Genomic DNA, 13,438 nt, shown 5'->3' on the forward strand with positions numbered 1-13,438 from the left:
ACACTAGAGTGCAAGGGAAGAAGATAGTGTTCGAATCCTTCCCCTAGCACTAATGTTCGTGTACTCACTACTGTTCATGCAATGTATCATTAGATCCATTATTATTCATGTACTATTCACGGGCATGAGTGTGGGCCCCTGTGAGAAAAACAATGATTTCACCCCTTTATGGTTGCTGCGCAGAAAAATTTTCCTATGAGATTTGTAAGGTACCGTAACTGGTGTATACTTGTTTATTCTTTTGACAATCCCTTTAATGGGGGCGCTTATCACCTATTAAGAAAATAATAATAATAATAATAATAATAATAATAATATAATTCCAATAAAATTTAAATTAATAAGAAAAATTACAAACTAGGTTGACTACTTCAATTTCTTCATTTAGGATATGTATGATTTGGATAGATAAATAAGAGATATTACATGCTAGCTCTACTAATTTCATATCAGTGATTTATTCATGAAAAACAGATGAGATTTACCTTTTTTTAATTCATATATATATATATATATATTTATTTATTTCATGCTAATCCAACTCCATACCAAAACATTATAAATCAAATAAAGTGACAAAATTTTACTAATTATCATTTTTATTGTATTGCATTTTCCCTTAAGCAAGTATGAATAGTTACTCGAACTAAAATTACAGTTAAATTTCTTTCCATCTTCTCAAAATTATACATTTTTCTTCTTACACTGTCATTTTTTTTAATTAAATTTATTCTAAAAATAAACCGTTGATTAACTCATATACTTAAAAAATCAATTTTAAAATTAGTTATATTTGAATATATTTAATCAAATTCAATAAAATAAGACATTTATCAATGAGCACATCACATTCTATAATTTTTTTAGTCAATAAATGATTTAGCTTAGGAGTAGTTGCTCCTACTTCTGTCTAGACAGACCTGAGTTGCCAGATGGTGCCTTCCGCCTCTCTAGACTCCCCTCTTGTTATTCTGCTTTTTTGTATTTTCTGTTGTGTGTGTTGTACCCCCTCACTTCTGGTGAGAGGCTTGGTTATGTACTGTTTCTTTCCTTTTCAATAAATCTGTGGTTTATCCAGATTTATTTCAAAAAAAAAATAAAGGGGTTAATCCATGTGGATTTATTCAACAAATCTAATATTGGTATTATAAAAAAATATAAAATCCAACATTTGCCTAGGGATCATCACATCGACTCGATCTTCATCATCGACCGTCCAATCAGTGGCGGGCAATGGTTTAGATCTCCCGGGTTCCCACTCAAATTGCTGAATATCAGCTATCATACCAAAACACTATTTCAGCTTTCTCAATGACGTGTTCGTTTACAATTAGAACCTATAAAGAATATCACGAATAAAATTATGCCACGTAGGCGTTTAACAAGTAAACCTGTTACGGAACAAACAGCTAATCCTTAATAATTTGAACCGCCTTCTTCTATACTCTTCTCTTGGAGGGAAATCGGCATCTCTTTCTCACTAAGAAGCCATTCGTGATCGAGAGAGAGAGAGAGAGAGAGAGAGAGAGAGCTAGGGTTTTGTAGAAGAGCAGCGTCGGTGGAGGAGGAGGAGGAGGAGGAGGTGAGATCTTTGTTTGAATCCCTCTGCTTCGTTTTCTGATGATCATTAGGAGCTTCGTGCTGTGTCTGATCTTGATTCATCGAGGAATGTCTGAGATCTGTTGCCTTGGTTTCTTTTGCCCGGTATTTGCTTTGATTTCAGTGCTCATTCCCTTTTGGATGTGATTTTTTAGCTAGGGTATCACTGTGCTCTGTGATCTGTTGTTTGAGTTATTGCTGGCGATGTCATGAGGGACTTTTGGAGTTAGGGTTTATGAATCGGTTTTTGGTTGATTTATTGTGTTTTATTCCGTATTTTTATAGTACTTTTGTCAAGCGTGTGCATGATAGATTACTGAATCTGATCTTATTTACTTTGATAAATTGGATTAAGGAGTGTTTTTGGGATAGGCTTTAGATTTATTCGTTTCTGTCAGGTGGATTTGCTAAGCAACTTCGATGCTTGAATTGGTTGTTGCTGGTGCAGGAGAGATTGAGCTGAATGACCATCCCCTTATCATTTGGCATTCTATATATATATATATTTTTTAATTAGCTGTCATTTGGCATTCTTGGTTGAGGAAATATGTGCTTTTGTTTCTTGGATTCTTGTACATTGTACTGTAACTTCTTGGTTCTGATAATGCCAGGTGAATCTGGAAAGTTATATTTGCCGGACGTTTTTATCTTCTTAGAGCTGTAGTTGTGTTTTGATATGTTTGAGGAGGTTTACTTGATGAGCTGTGTTAGAATATGTTTGGGATGGCTGTTGGAAAACCTAATGAATGTGTTGAAAAACCAAAGAGCCTGAATGGAGAAACATTTATTTAGTTTGCGACGAATGTATTGCTCAACCACCAGTACTATCATATTAATCTGAGTTTCATGTTTGCACAGTCAGGGTTGAAACATGGTAAAATTTATTGATGAAAAAGCTTATGATTTTTTATTTTTTTATTTTTTTCATTTTTTTTTAATTTGTGAAAAAAAGGAAGCTCATTAGTACCTCATGCCAATATGTTATAGGAAAAATCAATCCTCTGAAGTTGGTAAGCTGACTTGTCTAAGCAATAGACATCTAGGGATTGTTTATCTTCAGGCAAGACAATTGGCATGCACAGGATCTTGATCTTGATAAATAGTTTATTGATTGCATTTTGTTTATTTGAATCTCTTAAATTGGTTGTTTCATTCTTAAGATAATAGGAAATTCTCAGATTAGTCTTCAGCATTCTTCTCCTTTTCAAGAATTTCTTTTTACCTTTCCAGGTTGTAGGTGAAAATTGTTGAACCCTACTGGAGATATCTGAAGCTACAATAATGGAAATTGAGGCCCAAAAGATTCAAAATGTAAGTTTTTCTTGATACTATCAAAAACACTGGATTTTATACAGATTGTCACAATGCAATTGAGATGGTTTTAAAAGAAGTTTTATGTGTTTCCTGTTAGTAGTCTAAATTCTGTCATTAGTCAGCCTAATGCCAGAGTTGGTTTGTTTCAGTTCTTCGGTGGAATCTCATCTCCATATTTTGAATATGCATCAGCCTTTGGTTTAATTTAGAATATTGATCATTTGACACTCATCTTAGTTCTAGTATATATGTTTAAATATAATTACTGAGTTTTTTAGAAGGACTCAAATAGCGTTACGTGCTATAGGGTCGGAGAAATGATTGCCAGAGCTTGAGTGGAAGTCAATATCAATCAGGTCGATTTCCTAAGGTCTCCATTGGTATCACAGTTGATAAAAGCCAAAAGATTGGATCAGATCATGCAGGAAATGAACATTGGGGTGCATTACCTTCATTGAGAAGAACCTCTTTATCTCAGGATAAAGTAATTGAACAAAGGAATATATCTGCAACTATGGGAATTGCAGAAGAAATACAAGTGGAAAATGAAAAACAGACGTTTGAGTTCCGCCCAAAACTTATTCCAGCACTGCAGCCAGAGGAAGGTGCACGAAAGAAATCAGATGTCGTATACGAGAAAAGTGATTCTGGAAACACTAGGAGGGTGGAAGGCACTACGTCTTCTGCAAAACAGAAAATGCATGTTGTAGATGAAAGAGCCACTGAGAAGTCTGAAAAAGTGGGTAGCTGCAATACTGAAGCTCTGAGAATGAAGCTCTGGGAGATTCTGGGTGTTGCTTCTGAGGACAAGCGGATTTCTAATTCATCAAGTCCTGATGATTCCTCCAAGCATTCAAACATAGATCCAAAAGATAAATCTCAGATGGCTGAAGCTGCCAAGCACAAGAACTCAGATACAATCGAGGATGACACAGAAAGTCCCGATCAAACCAAGCAAAGACCTCTCGGTCGTTCTCTGACCAGAAAGAAAGCCGCTACTAGAACAGTTCCCAAAATGCAGCACGATGTTAACGGCAGAAGGAAGTTATTATCCTCCCCCAGTCCTGTTATGAAGCTGAAATTTCAAAAGAATATCTTTTCCTTTGATAAATGTGAAGGCAGAGCAAGGAGCTCAGAGCGTGCTATCAAAGGTCAGTCATCCTCCTCTAACAGAAAGAAATCTGAACGGAGGAAAGCTGGATTTGAGCCACAGAAGAAAGTGTTTCCTCAACTATCACATCCAGAGGAGCCTTCGCAGACCAATGATAAGCAACAAATGGTCAAGGCAGCTTCTAGAGCAACATCAGGGAGTAAGAATGCAGGAGACCCTCCTTGTCGTCCTTGTCAATCAAAGGACTCCTCACGAACATATGAAACTAGAAAATCAACCCAAACCTTACAAAAGTCAAATAAAGTTCTAAAGGACAATCAGGCTTCACATGCAGACACTAGAGAAAATGTCAATAGTAAAGAGATTCATGAAAATGCTGATAATATGTCTCTGAAAACAAAAACATGCCCATTTAAAGGCTTGAATAGTCCGTCTGTAGCGAGGGATCAAAATTCGCATACGAAGCCAACAAGTCCACCACGGACGAGGAATACAGACCGAGTGGATGATTTTCAAAGTCCTATGTCTCCAAAAGCGAAGACGAGTTCACTTGAAGGTTTGAAGATTCCATCGGTGCCAAGGAATGATAACTCACAGATGATGCCAACGAGTCCATCACCATGGATGATGAATGCAGACCCAGTGGATGATCTTCAAAGTCCAACCCTTGCCATGGATGGGACACCACCATTATCAACAAGTAAAACACCAGATAATGAACCATTTAATTCAGGTCAAGCTCGGCCACAAATTTTTGGGAGGAGACTATTTAGTTCAAGAAGTTCAGATGACTCCAGACAGTCCGGCAGATCAGACATGCATACAGAATCCTCTGTATCCTTTTTCTCACCTATCCATTAGTTACATTAAACTTCCAATAATGAGTATTAAGCACAAGTACTGCTTTCCATTTCGTTTCCCTTAGCCAGCATTCCCAGGATAACAGTGGAGAAACTGTTGGGCATGCTGCAGAAGAGAAGGAAACGGAGAGACAGTTCTCTGTATCTCCAACAGAACAGCGGGACGGTTGGAGCTTTGAAGCAAGCGTAGCAGCCAATAAAGGTTATACGATTCTCCTTTTAGGCTGCATCATGCATCATGCATCATGCACCATTTTATGTGATGGTGACTGATCTTCTAGACAGCTCACATGACATGCTTAGCAGCTGGCTATAGTTGGCAGCCAAACCAGCTTGTTATTTATGATATTTGATAGTTCTCAAGCCGAACTCTGCTAGCAAGTTAAATAGATCACTGCATTTCAACTGACATATTACTTCAGGCATCTCTATTTTCCTGATCAGCATCCTGTTGGCTCCTGTAAGGTAGAACTGCTTTGTACTCCTGAGTATCTTCTAGCCTTCTAATATAAATAGGGATTTAGGTGAAAACTGTTCACTGAAGGCTTGGCATGTTAAACCTGCGATTAAATGTAGAAGTTCATGGTTGAAACTTGGTGACACATGGAGATAAAGATACTTGTTGCGGAAGTTCAGAAATAACTAATTTATTGAGTGAAGCAATTCGTTCATAGGATATTTGAAGTTTGAAAATTCTACTGTAGGTTTCAAACATATGGATGGAAGTTCTGGGAGTGCTAGTGGCACCAAGAAATATCCATTTTCCCTCCGTCGCTCAAAAAGGTTTTATAGCCTTGAAGACTTAACGATTGGCAAAATTGAACCGTCCTCACCAGCTCCAAGTGCACCTTCCAGTAATTGGCAAAAATTTTCAATCATCTATATCTTTAATTTGTGTTTCACAAATCAAATCCATGTGCCTTTTGGGAAATTTCAGGAACAAATGAAACCACAGTAGGCATTAAAGCTTCGGATTTATATCCAGAAGACAGCCTCGCAAGGTCCATGTAAAACACATTCTGCTAGTGCCCGTTATAATTCACCTTGATCATTTTAACTGATTTTAATATGTATCATATTGCAGGGAAACTATCCAGTTGGCATTGGTCTTAGAAAAATTTAAGGCTAAGATAAAATCTCACACAAGCAAGAAAAGTTCCCAAATACTTATGTCTGCTGCTGACAAATTGTTTGTAAAGCTGCAGGACGTCGAGTCTGAGATACAGACAGATTTGTGAGTGTCCTTGAGATAAGATATAAATGTTAACTTGGAGCTATCTTTAAAAGCTGATCTGTTAATTAATTTTATGATATTTGTACTTTGCAGAGTGAAATTTGCTGGTGTCACCAAACTCAAGAGGAAACATTTAGAGGCCAGATATAAAGGTATGTACGGTGTTTCAGCAATTTGGCTGGTCCCTCAACAGTACATTTACGGGGACTTGATCTACATAACAAGAGTCTCTTGTGTTTTGATGATATTTGTTTTTTATTAATTAAGTGGATAAGCCAGGGATCTTTTTCTAAGAAAAACCCAGGGATCTATTGGCAATGATATCAGTTTCAGTGATGACTCTTTTAAGTTTGTCGAATGCTCATAAATGTTTTGTAGAAATGAATGCAAATAACTGTAGATACAGAAATTCTTCCTTAAAATGTTTTGCACTTGGCAAAGCCTTCATTTTTTTTGGTTATAAATTCCCTGCTGTTCATGTCATCTATTTCTTTTTCCCTCTCTCTTGATTTCGTAAGTTTGAAAAAGTTTCACCATCAGGTTTATTGTGATGCAGAGCAACAGGATCAGCTGAGGATCGTGCATGATAAGTTCAAAGAGGATGTCAATCAGCACCTCCTGGACTACAAGAATACCATCGGGGAGTTCAAAGCTGATCAAATGGAGCTTAAAACGAGCTTGGAGAGACAAAGTAGGCGAAATTACATTCTGCTGTTCAATTTGATCTAGAACAGAATCTCACGCTCTCAGTAACAAGTTCTAAGGTTCTGCTAGTAATTTCCTTTTCGCTAAGTTAGGGATCTGGCATGTCCTTCAACTGACTACAGTAGGCTTGAAGCTTCGAGGCTATAGTGGTCCCTCCCCACATTAGTCTGGCAAAAGAATACATTGTATTCTATTCGGTTTTTGTTTGTAAAACGCCATTAACTTTGCTGATTTCTTTTGGTTTTTTTGTACTCAGAAGCATCACACAAAAAGCTTCTTCTGCAAGTTGAAGATCAAATGAAGGTTCAACTACATGATGCTGAAACAAGCATTTTAGAAGTCCACAAGGCAAGTTTTCTGCAAACTAGTAGTGATAATTTATTTTTCTACTTGGGATGTGTGACTTTCCATGAACCATCACACATTTTTCTTCTCCTGAGATAAATTTGCATGGATATGATAATTTTACAGCTGCAGAAAATATTGGGATGATAGGTACGAACTTGCATTAGATTGTGTCAAGCATTTTTTTGTTCTTTTTAATTGGCTTCTGGCGACACTAGGACACTTTTGGTTGTGTGCTCATGTTTTAAATTGTTAATACATTATGAAATGTATGACAAAGGACTCAGTAACTATAAACGAGGCATTGTCAAGAGATTCAATTGAAATACCTCATGTTCCTTGTCTGGAAATCTGGTAGACAACGCTTTTATTTGTCCATATACGGTTTTAAGTTGAGCATTAAAAAACTTTAGACTCCATTTATTTATTTTAAAATTCTATTGCATAACTTCTGCATGCATAGAAGTGAATTTATTATCCATTTGTATTGACATATCCTAAGTAGTTCTTTTTTTTTTTTTAAAAAAAAAATTGATATAAACAAATCGTTAAGTCATAAATTTGGAAATCAGATTTCTCCATGCAGAGTCTTTAACAGTCAGAAATGCTGCATGCTGGTTGTGTCTCTATAGGCAAGATCATATAAGAACACTATCATATCTAACATCGTTTAATGAGTGCCAGGCTAAGTATTTTGCTCTTGTCCCTGCAGGAAGCAAGGAAAAAGATGAAAGACTTAAAACACGTTCTGAGAGAGTTTGTTCAGGAAGGCATCTTCAGTTGATTATCATGGCAAGCAAAGATGATCTTTTAAGGATGATAATTGACAGTTGTGAATGCAAAGGAAGGCGGGTAATGCTTCTCGAAACCAAGTAATATAATAGTCTTAACTACAATTCATGAGCATAACATGAGGATTACTAACCGATTTATTTCTTCTAGCTGATGGAGTAGTTTGTATTACAAAACCTTGAGCTTCAGTTTAGATTAGAAAATTTGCATGTTCTAGGGAAAGAACTCTCTTTTGGTCTCCAGATATATTTTGTATATGTATTTTCATACCTTTGAAGGCTGCTTGGGAGCTATTTGTTAAGGTGTAAGAAAATGAGTTCTTATCCTCAAGTTTTCATTTCTAAGCCAGGCGTTGTCAGAATGCTCTAAAAGGGTTTTTGTTTGATTCCTTATCCTCTGCAGTTGATGGCTTTACCAACGTGTTAATTAGCTGTTAAAGGACACTGATAAAGAAGAATACAATGCTTAAACCTTATTTTTTAGTGCCATTGGTCTTGTCAAATCTCCGTGCGTTTTGGTTGTGTGCGTGAGTACCTAAAGTTTTGAACAAATTGGGTGCTTGATGCGGATAGGGGATTGAATGAAGGCCATGAAATTGGGCATGCTCCTTCTTTCTTTTGGATATGATCTGCGTAATGCTCTTCTTTGCTTTTATTTTTCTTTCTTTTTATACTTTTGGCATGCTTATGGTCCTTTAATTTCTGAGCATGTCAAATTTTTATCAATAAGCCACATTGATTAAAGTAAAGCAAGTTCACATACAAATAATACAATTGAGAAAAAAAAGGAGTTATTGTTAGTTTTAAAATATAAAATATTTGTTTTGCCTTTTGATTGTATTGACTGCCATATTAAAATATTTATTTATTTATTTATTTATAATAAATATGCATGTGTTCAAAGAATACCAACCCTCTACTTTTGGTAAGAATAATTTTTTTTTTAAAATGACAGGTGCTGTATATATTAGGAGCATAAGTATAAATAAAGAATTGATCATTTAGTATATACGTTAATACACCTCATATGATAATATGAGATTTGGATAATAAACTCATATTCGCAATCAGGATCTATTACTACTATTATATGCTGAGTTTTTGATCATTTTGAAAAAATTTTATTTTTTTTTTTATTGGAGCTGTACTTGATTATATTAAAAGATTTTATATGACAAGAATTTCAACAATTTCAATATGTTTATTGTGTTCAACCAAGGTAGAAGAAGATATTTCCTGCCACTCATAAAAATGAAAAACCTCAACGTACCGGGTAGGTGCCCGGTGCTCTGCAGTTCTCATCTTTTATCCTGCCTCATCGGCTATGTGCACTCGTGAATCTGAGACGCTGGATATCCACAACTTAATATCCATTATAAATTTCTAACACTTAAAATTTTTTTTAAAAAAAAAAACAATCAGCTTAATACATATACATACAAAGTAAATACTCCAATTAAATGTTTGAAATTATCTACCAACCCTTAACAAACTCTCAAGTTTACTAAACAAGTTCCAACCCCTCCTTTCCATATTTAAATTTCTCCACTACATCCTTCAAATTCTTTTCCTTCCTAAAATCTACTTAAAAATTTACACTTATATTTACTAAAATAAAAAACTAAGATAAACTCCCCCCTCAACCTTCCCACCACTGTAAAACTTCCAGGTTTTCCATGGTTCCTCTTTCCCCCTCCATTTCACAGTACTACACACAGCTCTAATCCTTCCCCTAAACCCTTATTATCTCTCTAATCACCATATTACCAACAAATAATTATCATAAAAAATAAAAATAATAATAAATAAACAGGAAAACGGGTGGCTTGCATTCCCTCTCAAGTGTCATTATTATCCAACATTTCTCTCTCTTTTTATCCTTACTCTTCTTCTTCTTCTTCTTCTTCTCTGTTCTCTCCCATGTAAAACCCTAACCCTAATCTCTCTACTACTTCACCACTCACTCTTCGCCATGGACGCAGCTCCCCGAGCTCCCGACCCCGACCCCAAGCTCCCCAAGCCTCTCTCCCTTCCCAACGGCGTACTCCGCAAGCACCACGACTCCTCCTCCTCCTCCTCCTACGTCTACCGCGAGTGCATGCGCAACCACGCTGCCAGCCTCGGCGGCCACGCCCTCGACGGTTGCGGCGAGTTCATGCCATCCCCCTCCTCCGACCCTTCCATCCCTTCCTCCCTCCTTTGCGCTGCCTGCGGCTGCCACCGCAACTTCCACCGTCGCCTCCCTCTCCACGGCTCCCCTTCCTCCTCCTCCGACGACGTCGACGATCGCCTCCCCCGCACCACCCCCCAGCCCCCTCCCCTGCCCACATGCTCCTCGCTCTCCGCTCCGGCTTGCCTGAGATGCCTCGCAAGCGGTTCCGCACCAAGTTCACCCCCGATCAGAAGGAACGGATGCACGAGCTCTCGGAGAAGCTCGGCTGGCGGATGAGGCGCAACGATGAGGGTTTCGTCGAGGAGAGCTGCAGAGAGATCGGCGTCTCTAAGGGTGTTTTCAAGGTATGGATGCATAACAATAAGCACTCTTTTCTCGGTGGTTCCTCTTCCAGGAGGAGGGACAGAGATCTCACCAATGGTGCTTCCGGCGCCGCCTCCGGCTCCGGCGCCGGTGATGATGAGGCTAACGAGATCAGTGGTGATGTTGTGGTGAGTGATGATCATGTGGTCACCAATGGGACATTCACTGATCCTTGAAAACTCATCAAACAACCACCAAAAATTATGTTTTTTTTTTCCTCCTTTTCTTTGCTGCTGCTGCTGTTGTTGTTAATTATGATAAATCTCTCTTTAGTTAGGGTTAGAATTAGAGGGATTAGGGTTTTTGGTTTTTCCATCATTTTTCCTTCAATTCCAACCCAAAATGAGAATCAAAAGTGCAGATGAACACTGGATTGTTACTGCCATTGTTTAGCTTCCAGGGATTACTGTGAAAAATCACAGCTTTTTTTTACTGGGACTGGAGAAATGGATGAAAAAACCAGTACTAATTTAGAAAAAAAAAAAATCAAGTTTTCAAGAGTACTGAAATTCAAATGTCTTGATGATAATTTTTTTTTTTTAAATGTTTTACTTGTGATTATAAAATTATGTGAATTGGTGCATATGGTACTGATTTAGTGTTCATGATTTTTTTTTTCTTATAACTTATTTTTACTAGAGATGACTGATGCTTGGTACTGATTTAGTGCACAGCAAAAACAAGATTTAAGAGTAGTGAAATTCAAATGTTTGGCTGAGTTTTTTTATGTTTATTTTTACCAGTGAAGTTAATATTATGAGTTGGTGCATGTTCATTAATTTATACATTTATTGTTAGTAGCCTGTTGGTAGTTGGTGCCAGTGGTATTCAATTCATTAACATCTTCTAATCTCTCTGTCATGAAGGTTTCATGCAGCTATTTATTTCACTCTTCACTTGATACTTAATTTTCCTTAAAATCATTAGTTTGGTGGTTATACATGTGTTATCCTTGTCGGTTTAAGTTTTTGGGTTGAATTAAAGTCATTCATTCTCATCGGTCATTCTCATCGGTTTAAGCTTTTAGGTTGAATTGAACTCGGTCTGTATATTCTTGTTTGTTTCGTTAAGTTTAAAACATCTTGTCAATATTTGACATGATAATTGATGTGGCAGACATATACGATATATTATCGTGAGACCGGCGGTCTTAAAATTAACAAATTTATTTAAGTTTTTAGGTTGAATCGAGTCTATTTTTATCGGTTGTAAGAATGTTATATCTTTGCCGTTGCTTTGCTGGAAGTGTTTGCTTTTAGGGGTGCAGTGCTTTTTTTATGCTTCTCATGCCAATCCAAGCTAATGATTTTGGTGAAATTTCTGAGATTTTGGTGTTGGGTCGGTGGGGTTCATCAGATCTTCAAAACCCTAATTCTCTTTGCATATCATCTCTCAGCTCTCAAAACTCAGAATGGTTGTTGCTTTCTTGGTTTATATATATATATATATTTTTTTTTTAAAAAAAAATTAGTTTAATGATTAAGATTGGAATTAGAGGGATGATCTATGTGTTGCTATGATTAGAAAAATGTTAATTTAGAGTTAGTCAGCCTAATATAATAAATTGAATCTCAATCCCTATGTTCTTTTTAATGGTACTAAATTTGGTGTTATTTAAGGGTTGTGATGGTGTTCCCAAAGATATCTATTGGTTGTTTGATTAGTGTGGATGAGCTTTTTAATCTTTGTAGTTTTGTAAGGAAAGGTTGGTGGGACATATGTCCAAAAAGATTTATTAAATAAATAAATAAAGTAAATGATTGTCCATCCAAGACTCTGATTAATAAAAATTAATTTGAAGGATGCTTTATATGATGAGAGGATACCAATTTACATGTTGTTGGTAAAGGTATTAAAAAAATTGGTGGTATATATTATTTTTATGAAAAAGTCATCAACGACATGTTCTGTTTTGAATCATGGAAAATATTAACTTTTACACATATTTGTCTTATATATATATGTGTGTGTGTGTGTGTGCATATATATATATATATATATATATCATTACTAAACCCTACTAAGGTGAAAAACAATGTATTTTTATTTTAAGAGGATACAAATATTATTTGTAACAAATACATTGATTTTTGGTTTATGTATTAAAATAAAACAAGGGGATGGCTTAAAGATTGTAGAAATTGGAATTGGCACAAATTGGCTACTATACTTACTTTATTTATTAGAATATTTAATATATATATATATACACTTACTTTATTTATTAGAATATTTAATATATATATATATACTTACTTTATTTATTAGAATATTTAATATATATATATATATTATTTCAATTTTTGTTAACTGAAATCTTGAAAATGACACGAGGGTGCCTATAGTGTAAATCTTTATTTTATCATATTACTTCTCATGAATTTTTCCCACTAATTTTATGTAGCAATTTTTTATTTATAGAGAAAAAAAAAAATGAATTCAGAGCTATATGTTTTCCTCTTCTTCCCATTATACCCCAAGCAAAGAACAACCCCCAACCATTTTGTATACAAATCTCTATTTAAAAAGCTTTCATATCTTACAATAACACATTCAAAATTAACAAAACTAGTAAAATGACAATAATACAAAATGAAATAACAACAAGTCACACATGTTTTAAATTTAAAAATAATAATAATAAATAAAAAAAAACACTTAAAAACCTTTGGTTGTAATCATCAACACTTATTATGGATTGGATCAGGCCCTCTTTGCACCCTTCTTTTGCTCATCCTCTCAAAACCAAAAGAAGAAGGTGCCACTGCTTTTCTCATCCTCTCCAACCTTCCAACATTCACCATCTTCTCACTCTTCTCCAAAAACTCCCCACTAATTCCCACACTCCTCACACACTCAACCATCAATGGATTCACAACCAAAACAAATAAACAAACAACAAAAACAATGAACTTACAAGTAGTACCTAAACCCATTAAACCT

At 35.9% G+C, this 13,438-nt stretch overlaps 1 protein-coding gene and 1 pseudogene across 2 annotated transcripts; both read left to right on the forward strand.

Annotated features, from left to right (window-relative positions):
- Positions 1–1,562: 1,562 nt before the first annotated feature.
- On the forward strand, positions 1,563–8,095 carry LOC120281642 (meiosis-specific protein PAIR3). Of its 2 annotated transcripts, none has more exons than XM_039288333.1 (11): positions 1,563–1,582; positions 2,830–2,910; positions 3,221–4,858; positions 4,963–5,086; positions 5,589–5,738; positions 5,822–5,885; positions 5,969–6,118; positions 6,212–6,270; positions 6,675–6,809; positions 7,080–7,171; positions 7,881–8,095. In XM_039288333.1, the coding sequence occupies exons 2-11, from the start codon at positions 2,881–2,883 to the stop codon at positions 7,950–7,952; spliced, it is 2,514 nt and encodes an 837-aa protein (XP_039144267.1). In that variant the 5' UTR covers positions 1,563–1,582; positions 2,830–2,880; the 3' UTR covers positions 7,953–8,095. The 2 variants fall into 2 exon arrangements, with proteins under 2 accessions (XP_039144267.1, XP_039144266.1); XM_039288332.1 differs by having other exon boundaries at positions 1,565–1,704.
- Positions 8,096–9,826: 1,731 nt separating this feature from the next.
- LOC120281767 lies at positions 9,827–10,696 on the forward strand (annotated as a pseudogene).
- The last annotated feature ends 2,742 nt before the right edge of the window (positions 10,697–13,438 follow it).

This window comes from Dioscorea cayenensis, chromosome 18 (assembly GCF_009730915.1).
Source record: "Dioscorea cayenensis subsp. rotundata cultivar TDr96_F1 chromosome 18, TDr96_F1_v2_PseudoChromosome.rev07_lg8_w22 25.fasta, whole genome shotgun sequence".
Taxonomy (NCBI): Eukaryota; Viridiplantae; Streptophyta; class Magnoliopsida; order Dioscoreales; family Dioscoreaceae; genus Dioscorea; species Dioscorea cayenensis.

Coding starts and splice junctions, on each gene's coding strand:
- LOC120281642 (XM_039288333.1), top strand. CDS start 2,881: ATGGAAATTGAGGCCCAAAAGATTCAAAAT. Junction 2,911..3,220: donor AGGCCCAAAAGATTCAAAAT/GTAAGTTTTTCT, acceptor TACGTGCTATAG/GGTCGGAGAAATGATTGCCA. Junction 6,119..6,211: donor TCTGAGATACAGACAGATTT/GTGAGTGTCCTT, acceptor TGTACTTTGCAG/AGTGAAATTTGCTGGTGTCA.